The sequence below is a fragment of the Narcine bancroftii genome, chromosome 5 (genome assembly GCF_036971445.1).
Source record: "Narcine bancroftii isolate sNarBan1 chromosome 5, sNarBan1.hap1, whole genome shotgun sequence".
Lineage (NCBI taxonomy): Eukaryota > Metazoa > Chordata > Chondrichthyes > Torpediniformes > Narcinidae > Narcine > Narcine bancroftii.
Genome location: NC_091473.1, coordinates 251,641,943 through 251,666,405, shown reverse-complemented (window position 1 = coordinate 251,666,405; position 24,463 = coordinate 251,641,943). Strand labels below are relative to the sequence as shown.

The 24,463-nt window shown below is 39.1% G+C and overlaps 1 protein-coding gene across 2 annotated transcripts in view; it reads left to right on the top strand.

Moving 5' to 3' along the window:
• Positions 1 to 23,823, top strand: part of nucks1a (nuclear casein kinase and cyclin-dependent kinase substrate 1a) — a 41,634-nt gene extending 17,811 nt beyond the window's left edge. For both annotated transcript variants that reach the window (XM_069942124.1, XM_069942125.1), the window contains exons 6-8: positions 16,188 to 16,343; positions 17,981 to 18,136; positions 21,987 to 23,823. In XM_069942124.1, coding sequence (XP_069798225.1) covers positions 16,188 to 16,343; positions 17,981 to 18,136; positions 21,987 to 22,240 — 566 coding nt within the window. In that variant the 3' untranslated portion in view covers positions 22,241 to 23,823. The remainder of the gene's footprint in view (positions 1 to 16,187; positions 16,344 to 17,980; positions 18,137 to 21,986) is intronic.
• Positions 23,824 to 24,463: the final 640 nt, after the last annotated feature.

Sequence of the window (24,463 nt, the reverse complement as noted above, 5' to 3'; positions counted from 1 at the left end):
TTAGTCTAGATTTGTACACGGCATGATGAAATGAAAAGCCTACTTCTATGCTGTATAACTGTCAAAGAAAAGATGAAGGGAAGAGACGTAATTAGGAAGGACATTTCAAATCTGCAAAAGCCACAGGTAGGTTGTGTAAAATGGTGGCTGTTGTGATTTAATAATTCACATTAGGCTAGAGATTTGCAATGGAATGCAGAAAATTACTGTAGTGCTTGTATGTATAATAATGATTTGCATAATTAATGGTGTCCTGTTTATGTATTTTAATTTGGAGATTTATTCAACCCTAATCTGAAATGCACCATTTAACTGGATCATTATGTTAATGACCAGGTCATTTGCTTCAGCAATTGGTGGAACAAAGGTTTAAATAAGAGCAGCCATTCTAAAGCTTTTTGGCTATTTCCCCCTTGGGACTCTGCTCAAAGATTATGGGTCCTGTGTAACAGTCAAGTTTGCTTTCTGTGCTCCTCTCTACTGATGACATAACAAATATTTTATGAAATATCATTATGCTTTCCCACCCCTTTAAAAGTCCTGTGGCCCCTTATGAGAATGACTGAGCTTGGGAATCCAGTGGACTTTTCCTGCAGATATTGTACAACAAATTTTACAGGACATCCAACAAAACTTCTTGAAGGGAGATTGATAACATTATCAAGAAGGCATCTGAGATACTAATTGTCCTTGAAGTGGAGTGAGGTATGCTGCAACTTTATGAAAATATTGGTCAGCTGAAATAGTGCATGTAGTTGTAGTCCAAGGGTGGGCAAACTTTTGAACTCCCATTTCATCTGGAGTATTCCCATTGCTATGTGCTCTGATTAGTAGTAAGGGATTGCTTGAGGTGGGATGTGAGTGGAAAGGGAAGTTGAGAACCACTGCTCCAGACACAATTGTTCCTGAAATATTTTGCTTGAGAAAAATTGTCATTGGCCCATTTCCTTTGGAGTTCTGAAACCGTGCACATAACGAGTCAGAGGTAGGATTAAAACACTGGTTTTCAACCTTTTTCTTTTCATTCACGTAGCACCTTAAGCAATCCCTCACTAATCACAGAGCACTTGTGGCATAGGGAATACTTAGATGGAATGTGAGGTTTTTTAAAAAAAAGTTGCCCTCTGTTATAGTCACTGGAAAAAAAAAGGATTCATTATGTTATTGCTTGGGATGGAACATTTTAGTTACGAAGAGAGACTCGAGTGGAGGAGATTGAGAGAACATGATGAAAGGACACAAAATTAAGGGGTACAAGAAGTGTATAAAACTCAGACGTAGATTTGTGGTAAGGGAGGCAAAGAATATATACAGTACGTGAGGACAATGTACAAATGCACTGAGATTCTTGCTTTCACCAGCCATATGGGTATGAGAATACAACAACTACTACTACTATATAGTAACATTTTAAATTGGCATAAATGGCAAAAGCAGAAAAAGAGATGATAAATATCAAAGAATATATATTTGCATTTGTAGTTAGTGCAAGTAAAAGTGACATTTTACTAGTGCAGACAGATCTTTTGGTGGTTCTGAGGTAGTTGATGGATTAAAAACTGTTCCTGAACCCAGAGGTGCTGGACTGTGGGCTTCTGTACTGTTGAGTTCATTTTGTATCCAGAATGAACTCTGGGAATACACTGTTGGAGAGAGTGGTAGCATAGTCACTGACAACATTCGAAGTGCCTCACCATCACTCAAATCATCGTGGCAGTGGGCTACGTTCTGGAAGATTAGTTTAATGCTCACTGGTCCACATGCATGTGGTGGGCTAGATTCCTGTTTCCATGCTGTATGACAATAGTGCAGGCAGTCGGGTCACTGGACATAGGTCAGCATGAACCAAAAAACCAGTTTCTGTACTGTGGAACTTAGTAGGCTGAGTCTCCTCTTAAGTTTTCAACTAAACTTTGGCAGCCACAATAGTGCACAACTCCCTTGGTGCAGCACCAATGTGTTGGCCTGGATTTTGCTCTGTAATCTTTGGAGTATGGACTTAAATGCTCATTTTTGACTTTCATTTGTACTTCCCGTTGTTTTATGTTAGCTAGGTCAACTGCAGTGAAGGATAATTTGAGTTTGCGCTGCATTTGTTCATGTTGATGTGATTCTAACGTGATTCCTTGGCACATCCAACTTCTGAGAGCATCTTGATCTCTTAACTCACTCTTACACTTAAGGATATTGTGGAGTTAGCAGGAGTAAATGGGGTGCAGGTAGAACAGGAATTGTCCCACTGTCCAGAAAACTGCAGTTGGATCCTGTGTAATAGTTGAGCTCCCCCTCCTTATTTTTGGCCTTGACTGCCAGCCCACCAGGGGCTCCCAGCGCCTTTAACGACACAGGTCAGAATCAGAATTTATTGTCATGAACGAGTCATGAAATTTGGTGTTTTGTGGCAGCGTTATAGTGCAAACATTCATATAACCGTCTTACATTGTATTAAAAAAATGATAGTGTACAAAAAGTAGGGCAATATCTTGTGTTCATTGATTACTCGGTTATCTGATGGCTGCAGGGAAGAAGCTGTCCTTGTGCCATTGAGTGCTCATCTTTAGGCTCCTGTACCTTTTTCCCGATGGTAGCAGAGTGAAGAGGGCATAGCTGAGGTGGTGGGGGTCTTGAAGGATAGAGGCTGCTTTTTTTAAACCACCTCCTCATATAGATGTCCTCAATGGAGTGAAGTTTGGTGCCTGTGATGGTGCAGGCCGAGTTAACAACTCTCTGGATTCTCCTGAGAGTTTGCGCCTCCATATCAGGCAGTGATGCAACCAGTCAAAAGTATGACCATATAAAAGCTGACCCTTTTGCCCCCCCCCCCAATTTGATCCAAAAAATTGTCCCTAAAACTCAACTTTAGTATGTATTCAGATCTCAGGTGTCAAATTATGCTGCTGGACAGCAGTGTTGGCAATTTTTATGTTCACCTATTTTGTGGACTGGTTGGCAGTTGATTCAGCTTGGTTTATGAAAAATCCTTATCTAGATTCATGAGTATTTGTTGGATGGGAATGTTAACAATATTCTGCACGTGGCAATGCTGGTTCTCCATCACTCTTTTCAGCAAACTTATTTGTATGTAAAGTTTTAAGTAGTTATTCAAATAACAGTCATCTTCATACCTTGTGTATTTCTGTACAGGCAAACTCTGCTTTATGCAATTAATTCATTCCAATTTTTATTCGGTTTAAGCGATTAATAGAATAAATGGGAAAAATTATAATGAATCCCTGCCCTTTCAGATTGTCCATCAAGACTGAAGAAAACAACTTTTAGCTGCATATAATGCCAAAATTGTTATGGTTAATAAAAATAATTATATTTTTCATTTGTCATAACTATTAGAAAAATATTTGTCCAAAGTTGACTGCACAAATTTTGATTTTTTTTATTCTCTTTCATTAGAGAATTTCCTATAGCTAGTGAATTGTTTTTTTTTTCTAAATTGCTGCAGACTTCCATGCTTCTTTCCATGTTAGGACTGACATTTAGATAAACATCCTTGGTAGCTTCAAGTTCAAATCCTTCAAGTTCTTTTATAGTGATTTTTAGTCGTGTTTTCAGCTGTTTCACCCTCTTTGTCTTCAGCTTCAAATTCACGTTGCTTATAGAGCTGAAGATAATTTTCGCTTAAAACCTATATTACCTATATTACTTCCAATAGCAGTTATTTCAAATTATTTTGTCTGGGACTGAAGTCAAGAAAATTATTTGCATAATGGAGCAAAAGATATTTTCAAACTGCTCACATTGCTGGAAGTAACCTCTTGCCACAAAAGTTTAATACTTTCAATGGTCTGTTTTATATTGTATTTCTCCTGCTGTTGATCGAAATGCTTGTGTGAAGATGATAAATATGCTTTAAATGATACAAGAGTTCCTTGGTCCATCGGTTGTAGTAATGATATTGTATTTGGTGGTAGAAACACAACTTTTACATTTTCATTCAAATCTCCCAATGAATCAGGATATCCTGGAGCATTATCTAACAGCAAAAGTACTTTAAAATGGAGCTTATTATCCTTGCAGTATTTTTCAACTGTTGGGCAAAAATGCAAAATGAACCAGTCTTCAAAAAGTTCTTTGGTTATCCATGCTTTTTTATTAGCACGCCAAATAACTGGTTGAGTTTGACTGCAAGTCGCTTTTAAAGCATACCTCAACAATGAAGACGCTGTGTACATCCGGTACCGCACGGATGGCAGGCTCTTCAATCTGAGGCGCCTGCAAGCTCACACCAAGACACAAGAGCATCTTGTCCGTGAACTACTCTTTGCAGACGATGCCGCTTTAGTTGCCCATTCAGAGCCAGCTCTTCAGCGCTTGACGTCCTGCTTTGCGGAAACTGCCAAAATGTTTGGCCTGGAAGTCAGCCTGGAGAAAACTGAGGTCCTCCATCAGCCAGCCCCCCCACATCTCCATTGGCACACAAAACTCAAAACGGTCAACCAGTTTACCTATCTCGGCTGCACCATTTCATCGGATGCAAGGATCGACAACGAGATAGACAACAGACTCGCCAAGGCAAATAGCGCCTTTGGAAGACTACACAAAAGAGTCTGGAAAAACAACCAACTGAAAAACCTCACAAAGATTAGCGTATACAGAGCCGTTGTGATACCCACACTCCTGTTCGGCTCCAAATCATGGGTCCTTTACCGGCATCACCTATGGCTCCTAGAACGCTTCCACCGGCGTTGTCTCCGCTCCATCCTCAACATTCATTGGAGCGACTTCATCTCCAACATCGAAGTACTCGAGATGGCAGAGGCCGACAGCATCGAATCTACGCTGCTGAAGATCAAACTGCGCTGGGTAGGTCACGTCTCCAGAATGGAGGACCATCGCCTTCCCAAGATTGTGTTCTATGGCGAGCTCTCCACGGGCCACCGAGACAGAGGTGCACCAAAGAAGAGGTACAAGGACTGCCTAAAGAAAGCTCTTGGTGCCTGCCACATTGACCATCGCCAGTGGGCTGATATCGCCTCAAACTGTGCATCTTGGCGCCTCACAGTTCGGCGGGCAGCAACCTCCTTTGAAGAAGATCGCAGAGCCCACCTCACTGACAAAAGACAAAGGAAGAAAAACCCAACACCCAACCCCAACCAACCAATTTTCCCTTGCAACCGTGTCTGCCTGTCCCGCATCGGACTTGTCAGCCACAAATGAGCCTGCAGCTGACGTGGACATTACCCCTCCATAAGTCTTCGTCCGCGAAGCTAAGCCAAAGAAAGAAAAGAACACTAGCATAGGCTTAAGTTTTAAGTCCCCTTCTGCATTGCATCCTAATAAAAAGGTAAGTTGATTTTTTTTTTGATGCTTTGTTTTTCTGGTTGAAATGTTTCATCTTGAGCTTAAAAAGTTTTTGTTGCCGTTCTTTTCCAGAATAGACCCATTTCATCAACATGAAAGATCATTGTAATTGCCTTCTTCAATAATTTTTGAAAAATGTCTGGAAATGATGCAGTGGCATTTTTCTCAGCGCTAGCAGCTTCCCTCTGTAATTCATGTTGTGTAACCCTGTTTGATGTTTAAAATGGTCAAGCCCACCTAAACTTGCAGCAAAAGTTTCCATATCACCATGAAATTTATTTCATCAAAAATGTGTTTAAAGCTTTGGTTTGAATGTTTTTTGTACAAAGTGGTATTTGCTTTTAGTGACCATCTTTAATCCAAAGATGAAGTAGCCGTTCCATTCCATTCATTAATGGGCTTCTGTTTTGAGTTAATTGTTTGCTTAGAGAAACTGATGCAACTTTACCATGTTCCTTATATTCGTGATTCTTACTTAAAATTGTGCATACCATTGACTCATTGTGGCCCAGATCTTGTCCGGTTTTTCACATTGCTGGCACCGTCTTCATGTCGCTTAATAACTTCCAAGTTTTTCTTCTAAAGTAATTATTTTTCTTTTCCTTTTAATATCACTGTCTGATTATTTTCCACATTTTCTTTTATCTGTATTTAATAGGGGGCACACACAGAGTCTGACAGTCATTTGCATATATTTTCTTTAGGGGCATTCACACAATCTATTTGTAACTAGAGTTTTCTAGAAATTTAGTTTTCCCTATTGAGGTAACTGAATTTTGCATTGATTGAAGTAGTGTATTAGCGGTGTTTGCGTGTAATATCTTTTGTCAATGGGGCTTCTTTTTTTCCCTCATTTTGGGTTCCTAGAATTGTTGCTTAAAAGATAACTAATCAACGACTTTTACTTTAAAGAACCTATTATAATCAGTACTTTTGAATGGTAAGTGCATTAGATGTATCCTAGGTATGTATTTTCTTTATTTCATAATGTTCTCTATCTGCTCTATTTCTATTCCCCACCTATTCAGAATTTGCTTGCCTGAAAAAGCAAAGGATGGTAATAGTAGATGGAGCATACTCTGTCTGGACGACAGTAACTATTAGAGCTCCGCAGGGAACTGTTATTTGTGATTTTTTTTTAATATATGGATGAAGAAGTAGAGGGATGGGTGAGTAAGTTGACAGATGATACAAAGGTTGGAGGTGTTGTAGATAGTGTAGAAAGTTTTTTTTGAGGGTTTCCACTGGCAGAGTTGGGGGAAGAAGTGGCAGATAGAGTTCAATCTGGATAAGTGTGAAGTGACACATTTTGGAAGGCCAAACTTGGTTAATGGCAGGATTCTTGACAGTGGAAGAACAGATGGCTCTTGGGTCCAAATCCATAGATCTCTCAAGGTTGCTATCCAGGTTGACTGGGTAGTTAAAGGTGGTTTGTGGTATGCTGGCCATCATTCTGTTTTAAATTAAATTTTATTTTAAATTTATTTTGTATTAAATTTTAGATCTTTTCAGTAATAGGCCTTTTTCGGCCCACAAGCCTGTCCCGCCCAATTAGACCTAATTAACTTACAACCCCTAGTATGTTTTGAAGGAAAGAAACCAGAGCACCTGGAGGAAACCCATGCAGACATGGGAAGAGCATACAAACTCCTTACAGACATCACGGGATTCAAACACTGGTCCTGTAACAGAATGGTGTTGACTGCTGTACTAACCATGCCACACTAATTTGATGGAGCATTAAGTTCAAGAGCTGTGAGATAATGTTGAACTCTATAAAACTGGTTTGACCAACTTGGGATATTCAAGATTCCTTTATTGTCATGTAATAAAACAAGTGTAATATTACACAAAATTGGCTTTTGATTTGCTATCAGTAGAAATTGGCAAGTGATTCTTAGAGTCCAAAAAAAAAAGTCCCCCCCCCCCCCCCCCTGCCAAGAATCACTGAGGGTCTGTGGATTCACTTTGAACACTCCCACATCATACACAGCCACTTGGACTCCGGTCCAAACCATTGGTAACCCGAGCTCCAGATTGGACAGTGTATCCATATGAGGCAAAAGTTAACTGCTAGAAGAACAATGAGGGGTGAATTAATAGTGGTCTACAGGATAACGGGCAAAGATAGGGTGGACGGGCAGCATCTTTTTCCAGGAGCGATATAGTAAATACTAGAGGAAATTGGTTTAGGTCAGGGGTCCATTTGTTTTCCCATAAAGTAATGGAAGAATTCATTGCTGCATTGGTGGAGGCTGGTACAATGGGAGTATTCAAAAGATTCTTAGACAGTCATATAGATGCAAAAAAAATAGAGGATTGTGGGTGGAAGGAAAGGTTTAGAATAGATTATTGGCAATGTTTGTATAGGTCACCACAACATTGTGAGCTGAAGGGCCTGTATTGTGCTGTTATGTACTCCATCCAACCCAATCTCTTCCCCCCCCCCCCCCACCGCCATCCTGTGTTACCTCCCTCCAAGATTGCTCGATCTGAAGATTATGATTTTTAATTTTAGTGTCCAAGCTCAGGTCCTGAGTGTGGGAGTATATCTGATTGTGAAGGATATTGCTGTCAAGTCATATCTACTAAAATTTCTGCATTCCAGGAATGGATAATGGACAATGCATGGAGTAGGAGATTCCTTCCAACTTCATTCCTTTCCTCTACTCCTTTATAATTTGTGGACACCAAAGTTGATTAATGTGGTCCTTTTGGTTGAAAGTATCTCATAAATCAAATCCAAAGTCTTTCCTCCCTAGCATTTGTCTAAGCTTAATTATAACTGGAAGTAATAAAATATCAAAACTAATGGAGCATTAACTTTGGCTGATTGCAAGTGTCATCAAAAAATAAGTCTGCTGATAGATATCACAATTGGCTTCTCTGTTATATTCTAAAGATATCACAATTGGCTTCTCTGTTATATTCTAAACGCTTGGAAGGAACAGTTTTAGAGTTTTTTAAATTTTTTGTCAATTGTTGAAAATTATTGCGTTATTATCAGGTTAATGTTCATCATCCAGTAATATATCCTGGCATTGAATCCTCATGCATACTTAGGTTGCAGTTACGTAGTTTCACTTGGTTAGAAATGACGATTAATCTATGGAGATCTGTCCTGAATTATGCCATGGTGCAGTCTATCATAGAATTCTCATTAGAATGGTCTACATTTGAGGTAAAGCGTCCCAAACGTTTAGAGTTTTGCTTAATTGTAGCTGATTTTTTATTTATTAATGGAGTAAATCTAGAAATGCTTGTTCTTTTTTCAATTTAGTGAAGTTCTTTTGATCAGTGGTGACTATAGGGCTGTTTTAAATGTTAACAGCATTGGCCATTGGTAATTGTGACCATTTTGCAAAATGTTGAGCTGTCATTACTTTTTACGTAGGGCATGGTGACTGCCATTGTAATCTTGTAATTGTAATAGTCGTATGTATCGGTACTCTGACGTCTTGATGTTCATTGATTCCTGCTTTCTTGGATAACCCTCCCCCAAAGTTGTTTAATTATCAGCTTGATTTTGTTGGGGGCTTGTTTATTGTTCCTAGAAATTAAAATTAGACAAATGATCACTAAATGGGTATGACTGTTCTACATAAAGTTGGAACATGTTGAATTTTCTTGGAGCAAAGTTCCAGGCCATGAGTATGTTAAACTTGAACCTTCAGTGCAATTATGTTATCATAGTCCAGAAATACTATTCAGAGGACGAACAAGCTGGTTGTTGCCATCAAGTTAGAATTGTCGGGAAAAGTTAGAAAAACAATTTTCTGTTCTTGGGAAATTTGGCAGAAAGATCTTGTAAGGTGTGCACTGATTAACTCTATAAACATCCAGTGGAAAATGAGAGAGATTTTGGATCTATGGTTCAAGCTGAAATGTGGGAAGGATATCTGGATCAATAAATACGGCAGTAGGATCAGTGTAGCAGTTATCGCAAAGTCTTTACAGTACTAGCAGTCAGGACCGGGGTTCAAATCCTGAGCTATCTGTAAGGATTTGTATGTTCTCCCCATGTCTGTGTTGGTTTTCTCTGGGGGCTCCATTTTCCTTCCACCATTCGAAATGTACCAGTTAATTTGGTGTAAATTGGGTGGCACGGACTCTAGGGCCAAATTTCCTGGGTGCCAACATCTCTGAGGATATGCCCTGGAGCCTCCATCTTGATCCAATCACAAAGAAGGCCACCTGCGTCAATATTTGTGAGATGTCTGAGGAGATTCACCGTGGAATGCCACTGAAGACACTCAAGCTTCTACAGGTGTACCATGGAGAGCATTCTGGCTGGTTGCATCACTACAACCACTGGTATAGAGGCACCAACTCTCAGGACAGGAATAAACTCAAGAGGATTGTTAACTTGGGCTGCGACATGACAGGCACTAGTCTTCACTCCATCGAAGACATCTACGTGAGGCAGTGTCTTTTTTTAAAAAAAGTAGCCTCTGCTGTCCTCTGGGAGAAAGACGAGCAATCAATAACTCAAGGACAGCTTCTTCCCCATTGCTATCAGATTCTTGAATAATCAATGAACCAAGGACATTGCCTTACCTTTCGTGCACTATTTTTAAGGTAATTTCATAAGATGGTTATAATATGAATATTTGTACTGTGTGACCCTGCTGCAAAACCCTGAATTTCATGACTTGTTTATGATAAGAAATCCTGATTGTTCCTGTGCTGTATGTCTACATTTACATTTAAATTTTTAAAAATAAAATTATAAAATTATAAAAATTATAAAATGTGATTCAAAGAGGTGCAACAACTGTCAATATTTTGTAGTAGTACAGGTACACAATCCTATATCCAGGCATCTAAAATCTGGAAAGCTCCAAAATCTGGCAAGTGGGGAGGTGGGGGGGGGGGGGAGACTGGCAGCGTGAGTCGGGCGGGCCCCTCCCCCCTCGGGAGACTGGCAGCGCGAGGCGGGCAGGCGAGGGGGGAGACTGGCAGCGCGAGGCGGGCAGGCGAGGGGGGAGACTGGCAGCGCGAGGCGGGCAGGCGAGGGGGGAGACTGGCAGCGCGAGGCGGGCAGGCGAGGGGGGAGACTGGCAGCGCGAGGCGGGCAGGCGAGGGGGGAGACTGGCAGCGCGAGGCGGGCAGGCGAGGGGGGAGACTGGCAGCGCGAGGCGGGCAGGCGAGGGGGGAGACTGGCAGCGCGAGGCGAGGGGGGGACTGGCAGCGCGAGGCGAGGGGGGACTGGCAGCGCGAGGCGAGGGGGGGGACTGGCAGCGCGAGGCGAGGGTGGGGGGGACTGGCAGCGCGAGGCGAGGGTGGGGGGGACTGGCAGCGCGAGTCGGATGGTCTTAAATCTGGCTTTCCGAAATCTGTATAAATCCAAAATTCTGTTCACACTGTTCCCCAAGGGTTGCAGATAAAGGATTGTGCACCTGTATTAAAGCTGTTTGATTTTTGAGAATTGTATTTATACTTAGCCATGTGTGTGTTTTTTTTTATGCTGATCACCATTTTCTGACAGTTTGAAAGCAAAATATTGCATATGATTGCAATATAGAATAAAAACAATGCTGGAAATACTAAGGAAAGAAACCAAATCATAGACAATTGCCAAATATTCTGGTTGAGGATGCAGGCTGGAAGTTTTTATTTTGTTGGAAAGGAAACAGTCCAGATATTCTTGCATCAAGAATGTATCGTACCTTTAAGGGAGCATGTTAAATTCAAAGACATTTACTGGTTCACACGTGTGTGTGGACGTATTTCATTTCAACAGCGCTGCCGTTAGCAGATGCTACATTACATTATTTAAAATACGTGTGTTTATTTTTATTTATTTATGTGTGTGTATGTATATATTTATAGGCACCATATTTTCCAAAATATATGGTATTTATCTCTTAAATTATAAGTGATTTTGTCATTGAATACAACTTCTTTATTATTTTTCAAATATTATACATAATCACATTTTAAATATACAAAGTATTAAACATTTTCTAGCTACCGTCAAAGCAATTTGGACAAATTTCACTTGATACATATTAGGTTTAACCCCTCTAATATCTCTCAGTAAAAATAGCTTTGGATCCTGTGGGAATTTTACCCCTGTTATTTGTTCAAATAAATTATCTATTTCAAACCTTAAAGATTTAACTGTAGAACATTACCAAGTTGAATGCAGAAATGTACCAACATGTCCACATCTAATACATCAATCTGAATAAGTATGATTCATTTTATGCAAGTTCTATAACTGATGAATAAAATTAGCCTGAACTAGCCTATAACTCGGATTTATTGAACTTTTCATATTTTCTCTACATATCTCAATCCATTTACATTCATCTATTTGCTTATTTAAATCTACTTCCCAGCTATTTGATTTATAAACTCCTTCCTTCTGAACTTTCTTTTGCAGTAATTTATACATAGTTGAAATAAATTTCATTATATCGCAGTATATAACCATGACTCTCCCTCTGTTTCTGCTGGTAATACTAAATCTTGACCAAAACTTTCATGTAGAAATCTTATAATTTGATAACAAAATTGAGTATTTTTCAATACCTTAAACTTTTCCTTCATTCTACCAAAAGTAATAAATTTCCCAGCTTCAAAACAATCTTTAATTTTCTTAATACCATAATTTTGCCAAATCTTTTAAAAATTGATTTCCCATAGAGAATCGAATAAATATATTTTGAAATAAAAGGTGTTCTTGACATTAAACCTCCTCCTCCAATCTCTTTATCAACCTTATTCCAAAGCTCAATTAAATGTTTCATTATCGATGTTTCTCTATTTGCTATTAACAATCTTGTATTCCATTTATTTGTAGACTGTTCTTGATTGAGTGTTAAAAGTGTGTATTTACTTTTCTGTGGTTGAAGTCCTCATCACTCTTGATTTGCACTAGGTTGTATTGGTGATATTTGTTCATTATCCAGTGTGCAGTGATGTTAGCTGGGTAGTAATAATTTCCAGTTTACCTATCTCGACTGCACCATTTCATCAGATGCAAGGAACGACAACGAGATAGACAACAGACTCGCCAAGGCAAATAGCGCCTTTGGAAGACTACACAAAAGAGTCTGGAAAAACAACCAACTGAAAAACCTCACAAAGATTAGCGTATACAGAGCCGTTGTCATACCCACACTCCTGTTTGGCTCCAGATCATGCGTCCTTTACCGGCATCACCTACGGCTCCTAGAACGCTTCCACCAGCGTTGTCTCCACTCCATCCTCAACATTCATTGGAGCGACTTCATTTCCAACATCGAAGTACTCGAGATGGCAGAGGCCGACAGCATCGAATCCACGCTGCTGAAGATCGAACTGCGCTAGGTAGGTCATGTCTCCAGAATGGAGGACCATCGCCTTCCCAAGATCGTGTTCTATGGCGAGCTCTCCACTGGCCACTGAGACAGAGGTGCACCAAAGAAGAGGTACAAGGACTGCCTAAAGAAATGTCTTGGTGCCTGCCCCATTGACCACCGCCAGTGGGCTGAATCGCCTCAAACCTTGCATCTTGGCGCCTCACAATTCGGCGGGCAGCAACCTCCTTTGAAGAAGACCGCAGAGCCCACCTCACTGACAAAAGACAAAGGAGGAAAAACACAACACCCAACCCCAACCCACCAATTTTCCCTTGCAACCGTGTCTGCCTGTCCCGCATCGGACTTGTCAGCCACAAACGAGCCTGCAGCTGACGTGGACATTACCCCTCCATAAATCTTCGTCCGCGAAGCCAAGCCAAAGAAAGAAGAATAATTTCATGAGGTTTATTTTTATCTACCCTATGTCTAATGTTTTATATTTTGCCTGAAATTTGTAGCTCAGTGTGTCCATAATTTGAAAAGGGGGTTTTTCATACTTCTTCAAGATTCAATTTATTGTCATTGTAAATAGTGTCATATTACATTGTTTTTGCCTGCTGTCATGCAGACAGATTCACCTTTAGCAGAAATTGCTTGAAGGACCTCTTCCAGTCAGAGAAAGAAGCAAAAGATGGTCCCCCTGGTGCCTGTAGATTCACCTCCAGCGTTTCTACAGCCACCTTGTGTCTTGTCAAAATCACTGGGAACCCAAGCTCCAGACATGGTCAGGAACCCTTCGGCACCCCCTCACATCCCAGTTCTTATGATCTGCTGCCAGTGAGATCAGCTGCACAAGAAATGTTTTCAGTTGAGCTGTTTTTTTTCTTAACATTTTTTTCAGACTACTTGGTAGTATTAATCCTCCAGTAATAGGCAATTTTGGCCACAGCCCTGTGCTGCTCAATTAAACCCAGTTGACCTACAACCCCCAGTACATTTTGAAGGGTGGGAGGAAACCAGAGCCCCCAGAGGAAACCTCGCAGACATGGAGAGAATGTACAAACTCCTTGCAGACGGCGTGGCGTTTGAACCCCGGTCTCAATCGCTGGGACTGTAACAGCGTTGCGCTAACCGTGCAGTCCACACTAACCATGACACATTTTGTTGTACAAGTCTCCAATATTTTTGTATATTTGAGCAAGCATACTAAATGTGACTTTGCATTGCTAGACACGCTGTGATTTTTAAATGTTATTCTGGAGGAATATTTCATGGCCTTCATATGAAGCAAAACTTGGCTTCATTACTGCTTTTGGAAAAGATTAAAATTTGTTATCTTGTGCAATGACTGATTACATTTTAATCATTGTCTTGCTTATAATGAACATCATTTATATTTTATGAAATTAATTATATTGGAACTAGTTTGTGAAAATTTGTCCCTGTTCCCACTAAAACTTCTGTTATAAAGTCGTACAATTTTAAATTGTACCTTCATTGGAATTTTTACCTTCCAAAAAGTATATTTACCAAATTCTGTTGTGGAAATGCAGTAGTTGTTTCTTGGAGTTGTGTACCTTAGCCAGTTCTATCACACTTGCACACCTTGAAAATGGAAGGGTATTTTCAGAACTGTTTAGCAAAACAAATGGGATTGTGGGATTAATAGAGACAAAAGCAAAGTATTTACTTTCTGCCGACAGAGAACAGATTGTTGGGAGTGTTGCATTCAATTCAGTGGGCTAGGAAAGAAGTCGAGGCCCTAGGGAGGGTACAGAAATGGCTTTAAAGATTGAGAGATTTTGGATTTGTATTTTGAATGGAGAAACGGGGATTGTTCATGTGAGAACAAGGAAGGCTAAGAGGCCATTTGATGAAGGTGTGCAAAATCATGATTGGTTTAGCTAGGATAAGCTATTTCCTGCAGCAAGAGGTTTAATCAAAATTGTTTGAGGCAAGATGCAATATTATGCCAAAAAAGATTGACAAATGTGTGTGAGCAATGATGGTCTTGTTGGACACCAATCTTCACTGTTTAGTTCTGTTGTAGTTGCATTCTCATGTTGAATTGAAATGTACTAAGTAAACAGACTCTATCTCAGTGTCCTGCCCCGGTCTTAATACCCAGTTTTAAGACAGTAGCTGTATTATTTCAGTCAGATCACATTGATTGCGTGAGATCAAAATATACTGAGAATTCTGTCAAAGAAGCAAACTAACCTGCTGGAGGACCTCTGTAGTTCAAGCAGTATGAGGTGAAGGGGAGGAATTGTCAATGTTCTAGATCAAAACTACTGAGTCATTCCATAACCCACCCCGCCACCGAATTCTTGGCTCTGTTTCTGCAGCAGATTAATTAAAATATAAGTCGAGTACCCTTTATCTGAAGTTCCAAAACCTTTTGAGCATTGACGTGATGCCACAAGTCGGCACCAGTTTGTAACAAATGATTGTCACTGCTATATCTAGGTGCATTACTCACTTTTTTTTAAACCATCCAGCAGAATTTATCTTTTATAAGCAGCAAGAAAGTTTTTGGTAAGTACAAAACATTATTACATTATTAAAAACACATTATTCCAAAATCTTAAGTCCAAAATATGAAACACTTCTGGTCCCATGCATTTCAGATAAGGGGTACTCGACCTGTATTAGTTTTAGCAGATCTTGCACAGCTGACCTGTTACATTGATGGCATGAGATGTTAAAATATTTGTGAAGTTGTATATGACATTGGTGTGGCCAAATTTGGAATATTGAGTGCAATTTTGGTCACTTGACTATAGGAAAGATATCAAGACTGAAAGACTAAAGAACATGTAGAAGAATGTTGTTGGATTTGAGGAACTGTTACAGGGAAAAGTTAAACCGGTTAGGACTTTATTCCTTGGAATGTAGAAGATTGAGGGGGATTTTATAGAGGTAAACAAAATTGAGAAGGAGAAATAGAGTAATTGCAAGCAGGCTTTTTCCACTGGGGTTGGGTGAGACAAGAATCAAAGAACATGGGTTAAAAGTGAAAGGAGAAATGTTTAAAGGGAACATTGGGGAGAAATTCACGCAGAATAGTGAGTGTGCAACGAGGTGGTGAATGAGGGCTTCACTTTGACCTTTAAGGAAAGTTTGGGTGGGTACATGTATGGAGGGCTCTGGTCTGCATGTCGGTCATTGGGGCAAGGCAAAATAATAGTTCAGGACAGGCTAGATGGGCTGAAGGGCCTGTTTTTGTGCAGCAGTTTTCTATGATTCTATGAGAATTCAAGGCAATTGTAAAATTAGCGTGCTGTTAATTTACCAGCATTTTGGGAAGCTGACATTATTTTCCAAGTTGTCACTTATTCCTGATCAGTTCTTCTACTTCATACTTTTGCTGTAGGCTTCCAGGGTGATCTAACTTCAGTATTGATCCCACTTGAATTGGGATACATTATTTTCAATGCCTTGCACCTTCCATCTTCCATGCTCTGATATCAACATGACATCTTCATAAAGGTGCAATAGCTGATGTGTATGATGTCTTCCAGTACAAGTGGTGTGGATTTTGTGAGAAATTTAAGCTGTCTATTTTTTTTTAAATATTAGCAGGAGACAATGAGAGTGAGGATGAAAAAGGCCACAAAGATGGTCGTCAGAAAAGGCAAGCTGCATCCAAAGCTGCAAGCAAACAGAGAGAAATCCTTTTGGATGATGGAGGAAGTGAAGAGGAGCATGAAGATGATGAAGAGGCTGTTCAGGAAAGTGAGTGTTATAATTGTGGAGTATTTTAAAGTGCTGAAGAAACTCAGCAGGTCACGCAGCACCCAGAGAAAGTAAAAAGCCCATTGACGTTTCAGGCCCGAGTGCCAAACATTAGGCAGAGGTCCAAATAGGAAGAGTGCTTGGGGTGGCATTAGAATCACAGTAGAACTGAAAGGGAATGGGGCGGGGGATGATGGAGGGGACTTGCAAGGCCACCAGGATTATTCCTGTTTTACCAACAGTATTGAAGTACCTTCATTAAAGTGAATCTGTACAACTAACATTTCATTAATAATAAAAAGAAAATGACCAGAAACACTCAGTAGTTGCGGCCTGAACCCAAATAGTTCCACTTTTTTGTTCCAGTTTTTCAGCATCTGCATTTGTCTTGATGGTCATTAAATTTTAATTTTGCTTTAAAGAGCGAGTTGAATTTGATAAAAATGTGCAGCATATAATAAATAGTCTGAAACCAAATGTAAATGTGGTGCCCAGGGAATTTGGTAAATTTAAAATACAAATTGTTTGATACAAGTGAGATGAGTGCGTTTACTGAAAAGAAAAATCTGGTTGATTTAATCGAATTTGAGTTCCACATCCAGTGTTGAAAATGTGCAGAAAGCCAATTGGAATATAAACTGACTAGTTTCACAGTAGGAGGTCAGAAGATTGCTCTCAAGACCAGATACTCTTCCAGACCTGCTCTAGTTTGGCCATTTCTATAGCAGAAGGATTGGGTGCAAACTGAGAGATCGCTTCACGGAGCACCTTTGCTCTGTCCACGCTAGTGATTGGGATCTCCCAGTGGCCAACCACTTTAATTCTGCGCCCCACTCCTATGCTCGCATGTCTGTCCATGGCCTTGTACTATCCCACCAAGACCACTTGTAAATTGATTTTACGCCTGGGCACTTGCCAGCCTGATGACATTGACTTCGCTGGTTTCTGCTGGCCTACTCTCTGTTCTCCCACCTTTCTCTTTCCCATTGCCTCCCTTCCTCCATCTCTACCCCCCCCCCTTCTTTCTCCATTCACAGAGCCAGCTCTCCTCCCCTGTTTGCTGGTGTGACCTCCCTCCCATATCTACCTATTACCTCCTTCCTTTGGGATTGTGATCCTCCCCTACCCCTCTTTGCCTACCATTCTTCCCCCACCATTTTGTTTGGGTGCCTGCCAACATTTGTTAAAACCTTGATGAAGGGCTCAAGCATGAAATGTTGATTATGTATCTTTATCTTAGCTAGTCAAACAGTGTACTTTAATAGAGCAGAGTTTCTCCAGCATTGTATTTTTACTAGTTCCAGTCTAGCAGTTTCTAAAAGGCCTCGAGGATGGAAATAATATACAACAATTTCTGCTGACACTTGTTCCTCAATACCTTGGTGATACTTATTCAGCTTTTCACATTATCTGGATGTCAATTGAATTGAGCATCTGTCTGCTTGAGGGAGCACTGTATCCATGGTATTGGATACATTGCCTAGTTTAATTGGAAAATGAATTGTTTGAATTTTGAATGGTGTTCTAAGCTCTAAATTGATGTGTAGGTTTCAGCACCAAAAAAGCTCTGGTGTGACGTCAGATCAAAATAAAAATGCAATTGCATGACTGAAGTTCACAATTGTACAATCTTGTAGAAGGGGATTCTGGAAGTGACGCCGACTTCTATGTGGAGGAGGATGACGACAGTGACTATGAGAGCTCTTTGAAGAAGAGTAAAAAGGGGAGGAAAACTAAAACGGTGCCCGAGAAAAAGGAAAAGAAGACGCCTAAACCCAGGCTCAGCGCTACAGGTAAGTTGTCAGAGGAACTGCCTTCACATGTTTAAATTTATACCTGCAACATGGGGCCTTTCGGCCCACGAGCACTTGCTGCCCAATTAGGTTCAATTGACCTACAACTCCGGAATGTTTTGAATGTTTTAATTTGACGGCAAAGTGTAATTGTGTAGTTCAGGATCAGTGGATGTGAAGGAGAAGGCTTAAATATTCAGTTGATGCAGTTGCGTTCCAAGAAGCTAGATCGATTAAAGGGAGAAACTGGTGAGTTTTTATTCTACTTGTGTCGGGTATCTGGGGTCTAAGCAAAAGTTAAAAGGATAATTGTCTCGCAGTTAAACAATAAAATTGATCTGCAACCAAGGACAAGGCTATTTTGATCCTTTTTATTGTTTTGAGCTGTTTGTTCTTGTGAATAGTTCTCATGGTTTAAAAATCCTCATAGCCAGGCAGCCTTCTTAAAGGGTCTTTTTTTAAAATACCTCTCGTTTTATCTGCATTTGCACTGCTGTGGTATTGCCTGCTGAGATTTGAAGGAAATGAGAGACATTAATGTTCCTGAGGTAGACTATGAAAATGACTAGATGTGGAGCTGAAAGATCAATGGGGCCTGTCTTTTTTTAATTAAAAAAAAATCATGCATTGCCTCTCCCATCACCACTTGCATCTTTAAATGTTTGTTTAATCTACATAATTTAATTTGCTGAGGAGGAGGAAGAATTAAGATCATTTATACACTTTAAATCTATGTTGTAAAACTTTGTCAATCGAAATTTAAGAAAACAATCTTCTAGTATTTATATTATGACAGACCAGCAACAATAGAAATTCACCAAGACAATGGTATCTTCAAAACAATTTTTATTAATAACTATTAATAATATAAAATCTTAACCCCACTATATGTGTGTGTAGCAGATCCCAAACCATTACAATTTAGGCATAATTTTGAAGGGATGATTCAAAGTTCAATCTTAGAAATCTTTTGGGTTGAAACTAAGTCTTCGAACTGCTGTTCAAAAGTTCTCAAATTCACATTCTTTTAGATTTGTTTCAGAGAAATATTTTTGCATACAAGTGACTTTTTTTCAATTCTCGCTCTTACATGGAGGTTGCAGAACTTGTGATTTCACAAACCCAGTGAAGTGACCATTACAAATGGATATGCAGTCAAATTGACCCTTTTCTTCAAAGCCACTGATCTGTGTTCCTTCCCTGTCAACGGGACAATCCACAACTTTCTCACTGAAAGTCACTGATCTCTGACTTCAGATGAAGAATGGATCAGTATAAAGATGCCTTCTTGGAGTGTCATAATTACATGACGTGACATCACTGCTGCCTCTTGATTTAATTTTCTTCAGGAAGGATGAGTCAACAACCAAAAGGTCTTGTGGTTACACAGGTGCTTCCCCTTAGCAACATTCATTGTCTTAAGTTTCAGTGGATGACCATAATAAAACTTCTTAATGCTCTGAAGTAGCAGTCAAGCTGTCTCTGAGCAAACAGGCTTCCAATTGAACATACAAGCTTGTTTACATCTGGACGTGGGTGTCTCTCAAAATGGTGTTCTGTGTGTAAGTGACTTTGTGTTTTCATGTTCAAACCCACCCAGTAACTTTACTAAGAAATCTATCTCTCATGTGTGCTCTCTCTATATAAAATAGAACCTAAAGATTAATAATAGCATGATCTTGGATTTTAAAAAATTAATTTTCACTTGTTATTCCATGCCTGCCAGTGTGGGTGTCTGAACTGTTCTGGACATTTAGAAGTGGGTAGTAAGTGCAATTGATGTTCATGCTGTGAATAATAGTTGTACAGAAAAATGGGTATGCAGACATTGGATATCCATGCAATGTTTCTATTCATGTTTGGCAACAAAAACCATTGCTCTTGTTAACTGAGTGATGAGAGATTATCCTACAATGAATAGGTCCACAAAAGTCTTAGTTGCTGCAACCAGCAACTTGAGATGAGCCAACTGCTATCGTACAAATGAGCACATTTAAGAGTGTTTTCAGCGACATAACCTTATGCTGAAGGTGTACTGTTGGCTGGCTATTGTTTGAAATTTGAATGGAGGCTCTCCTAATATTATGTGAATGTGAAGTATTTTGGGAAGCTGCTTCTCTAGAAATAGCATTCTTTATAACGAGCCAAGGAAATTTGATAACTTGAGCTATACCCTGCTCCAAATTTGCCATTGGTTTTGTGCCTCTTTATGATGTCAGAATTTTCCACACCAAAGCCGAAACCTGTCACTTTAGCTGGTCTTATGCATATTTCTGATCTGGCATGAGTGAAGCTTTCCATTTCCTTTACTTTTGATTGAAATATTACACTCTTCATCAGCACTGCTCTCCATTGAGAATTAAATTTTTTAGTTTATCAAATGAGGATTTGGTAATAACTTATGGTCTTTGTGTTCAGCAGTTTGTTAGAAACTTTTAAATTATGTTGATGTTCCAGTATTACCATTGACAGTTTTGTACAGATATTATAGAGATATCTGGCACCTACAGGGATCACAGATGCCACATATGCAAAGTTTAAAAGACAAAAGATGGTGCAAAATGTAATTTGCAAAAAAATCAATATTTTAGTATTTATGTAAAGTTCACTTTCAACAGGTAATATCCATAACTTGCAAAATTTAAATTAGAACCCCAATTACTGGTGCTGTAACAGTGTTGTGCTGGCCGCTATGCTAACCATGCTGCGGTCATAATAAGCCCACCCTCCCCCAAGTTTACAGACAAAACCTTACAAATACCTAATCTAAATAAAGAATAAGATTCTTACTATACAGGAATAAGGAGACACTCTGGGAGAGTTGTCCCAGCGTCGAGCAGCATTGGCCAGCTCTTCGTCGTGCGCTGCGCCATTTTATTCAGACACAACTTGGTTCAAACAGCTGCTGTGAGCTGGACACGACCACAGTGCTCTGCTAGCTGAATGTTTGCTCCCATTTTCACCGATGAGTTGTCTGTTGCTTTGGAGAACATTGACAATTTTAAACTTTTATTTAAAATTTTATTTATTAGCTATCTCAATTTATTTATGGTATTTTCCTTGAATTTTTTGCCGGTTGTTTGGGTTTCTGTTTGAATTCCGGGATAGTAGGGGTTCTACTAAATATACTTTTAGAGGTAAATAAAATTGTGAGGGACTTGGTTAAAGTCATAATCTTATTCCAAGGATAGGGGAATCTAAAGGAAATGAGCAAAGATTTAAGAGAAGGAAAGAATTTTAGTCAGAATTCTACAGGACAGAAACTGGTCATTTGGCCTAGCCAAGGTTGTCCAATTCAAATGGATGTGGTGCATATTCCTCTAAAACTTTCCAATTGAGACATGATATTTTGAACTTTCTAATTGTTCCTGCCACGACTGCTTCCTCATTCCCTGTGTGAAGAAAGGTGCTCTCTCATTTTAGATTCTTCCCTGGGGTAAAGGGCGATGATAATTTATCTATGTCTCTCCATATTTTATACACCTCTTTAACTCTTCGTTGCTCTTACTTTCCTCTGGTAGACTTTTAAACCTCATGGATCAAGCCCTAGTTAAATGTTTAATGCAAAAAAATTAAACATTTGCCTCACAAAATTAATCACGACTTGCACTCCTACGGAATTGCACAGATGACCTCGTTGTGCTTTGTATTTCTTGCTGTATCTCCTACATTTATGAATTTGCTATTTCATCTGATCAAAAATAATTTATTTCTCTACTGGTTGGCCATGATTAAATTGTACTAAAATATTCTTGAATTAAAAATCTAGGTATCTGAAATGTTTTGAATCATTTTGAAAATTATGATGGATTTGTAACATTTATTGATTTGTGTCTTTTATTCAACTAAGTCACCCCTGCAACTCCCAGTCCGGTGAAAGGAAAAGGAAAAGGGCGGGTCGCTGCTGCCACAAAAGCCTCACCACCTTCTAAGGGACAACCACCTGAAAGTCCTGCGAAAGAATCAAAGAAGGAGAAGAGTCCTCCGCCAGAAACAAATGAGGAAGAAGAGCCAGAAGAGGAGGAGGAGGAGGAGGATGATGAGGAGGAAGAAGAGGAGGAGGAGGAGGAGGAGGAGGAGGAGGTTAATTCTGGGGATGACTGAACAATACAAGGGGATATTTTTTATATAAGTAGTGTTAGAGTACAACTTCACTGACAGCTTGGTTCACAAGGTTTAGACAGGACTTGAGTGGATGTGTGTGTGTGTGTTTTTTTTTAAAAAGGCTGTGCCCCTTTTTGTATCCTGCAGTTATAACCAAATCAAATCATTTTAAATTTGGCTTGCTATTTTAGAAGTTGCATTGATCTTTTCAAAATTGGAATCCACAAGGTTATCAAAAATTATTCGTGTTTTGAGTGAATTACTTCCTTCAAATTGTCTTTACAAAATAAGAGTAATGAGGATTCTTGCCAAGGTACAGAGTGTTTTGGCAAACAACTACAATATGTTCAGTCAAACCTCTCAGCCTTCCCAGGAAGCTAACACGCCTTCCCGTGAAAGCATTGAAATGTGTGCGAAAATGAAAAAATGTGTGAAAACTTGTCAAATTATAATTTCTAGCATATAAAATTCATTCATCTTGGCAACAAAAAAAAGATTAAATTTTCATTGGTTCATTCAGTAAAAACATTCTTGAGGGTTCCTTTGTTTGAAAGGTTTGTTGGCAAAAGACCAGACCAGTCTCCTGCAAATGTATAATGTTCGCTTATCTATCTCAACCATGTAAAATTTACACGCTGTAAATACACAGAGAAATGTGTGACAAGGTTTAGGTGTAGACTTTGCTTATGGATCAGAATAAAATGTGATCTAAACAAATAAAAGTTCCTCGCATCTTCAGGACAAGCATCTGTCATAGCAAAGCTGACTGCCCCTTTGTCTTTCAGCATATTATTGAAATAAATTTTCTAAAATTCATCTCCACCTTTTAATCTTTTGTGCTTAGTTCTGATCTCATTTACCTGGCATGATCCTTGTGCAAATCCATCCATTTACAGTAAAAATGTGAACCTGTTGCATTTGTTCAGGATAACTAAATATCAAGTCATTACACAAATAAACACATCAGCTACTATAATCCAGTGTGAATTTTGTAAATTTCAAAGGAAGGTGATAGTGTGCTCAGTTTTAAAAATGTTTCTGCTTAGACTTTTTTCATTTTTAAAATTTACTGGGATTTAAAAGGGTACAGTGTTCTGCAGTTCAAATTTAATCAGTTCACTAAAACATGATACTCTGTTACAGCTGATGATTGTATTTAAAATGTTGCGGTCAAGCTCATCGAAGTCAATGAGTGATGTGGGATGTGATATTTCCGTCAAGCTATCATACAGTTCTCATTTCTAGTTTTAGCTGAAAAACGCAAGATCTTCAGTATCAAGAGAGAAAGCCAGGAAAAAAAGTTGCACACCACCAAAAATCACTAAGTCATCAGGTCTGATCTTGTGAACTGAATTGTTTTTTTTTTGCAGATTGAAACGTTTAAAAAATGAATGTGATCAAATCCTGATAAACTGCGCATTTGTTTGTCTTTATCAGCATTTTGTCAAAGCAGCCATATCTTTGTAAGTTACAGAACGAGAACTTGTACAGCCAATTCTTAATGTCAACATCTAATTCAAGTGGGCTTTCAATTTCTTTTCTTTTTATTTTCGCTACAGAACATTAAATGTCTGCTGATGTAACATTGTTTCTTCGTTCAATTATTCTGAAGGGTGTTTTTTTTAAAAATACAAGAAAAGGGGTGGGAATTTTTAACCTTATCACAGTAGGTGCACATAACTTTTGAAGTAGTTTAAAAATCTTGGCCTTGAGGTAATTGTTTTGTTTCAAGATGTGTATCCCTAAGAATTTGCAGCTGTTATCCTTTGTTTCACACTATGTTGAAAAATATTGATGGTCTTTCCATATGCTAATTTTCCAGTTCAGATTTTTTAAATCAAGTGTCATGTCCTGTGACATGCTATGGAAAATTAAAATATATAAGCAGAAGTTTGCATTTATTTTTGGTATGAAAAAAACTTTCTACTCTAGTACATCTCATGATGAACCAGTATTTCATTGCCTTGGCTTTTTTAATTTTTAAGATTCCTTTTGTATTTGAGTGAATACTTGTAGACCGAGTTATCCGTACCAAGAGTTTTGATGTGTTAGAACAAGGTTACAAAATAGTTGCATTTTTCCAAAAGCAGAATAAGAGAATTGCCCCCTGATAAATTGAATGTGCTTTTGAGGTTTTCCTGAAGTATTGTAATATTTTTAACTGCCACATTCATTTTACTTGGACTCTGTAAGTTCAACTTTTAACAGTGGTCTATGTCAAGG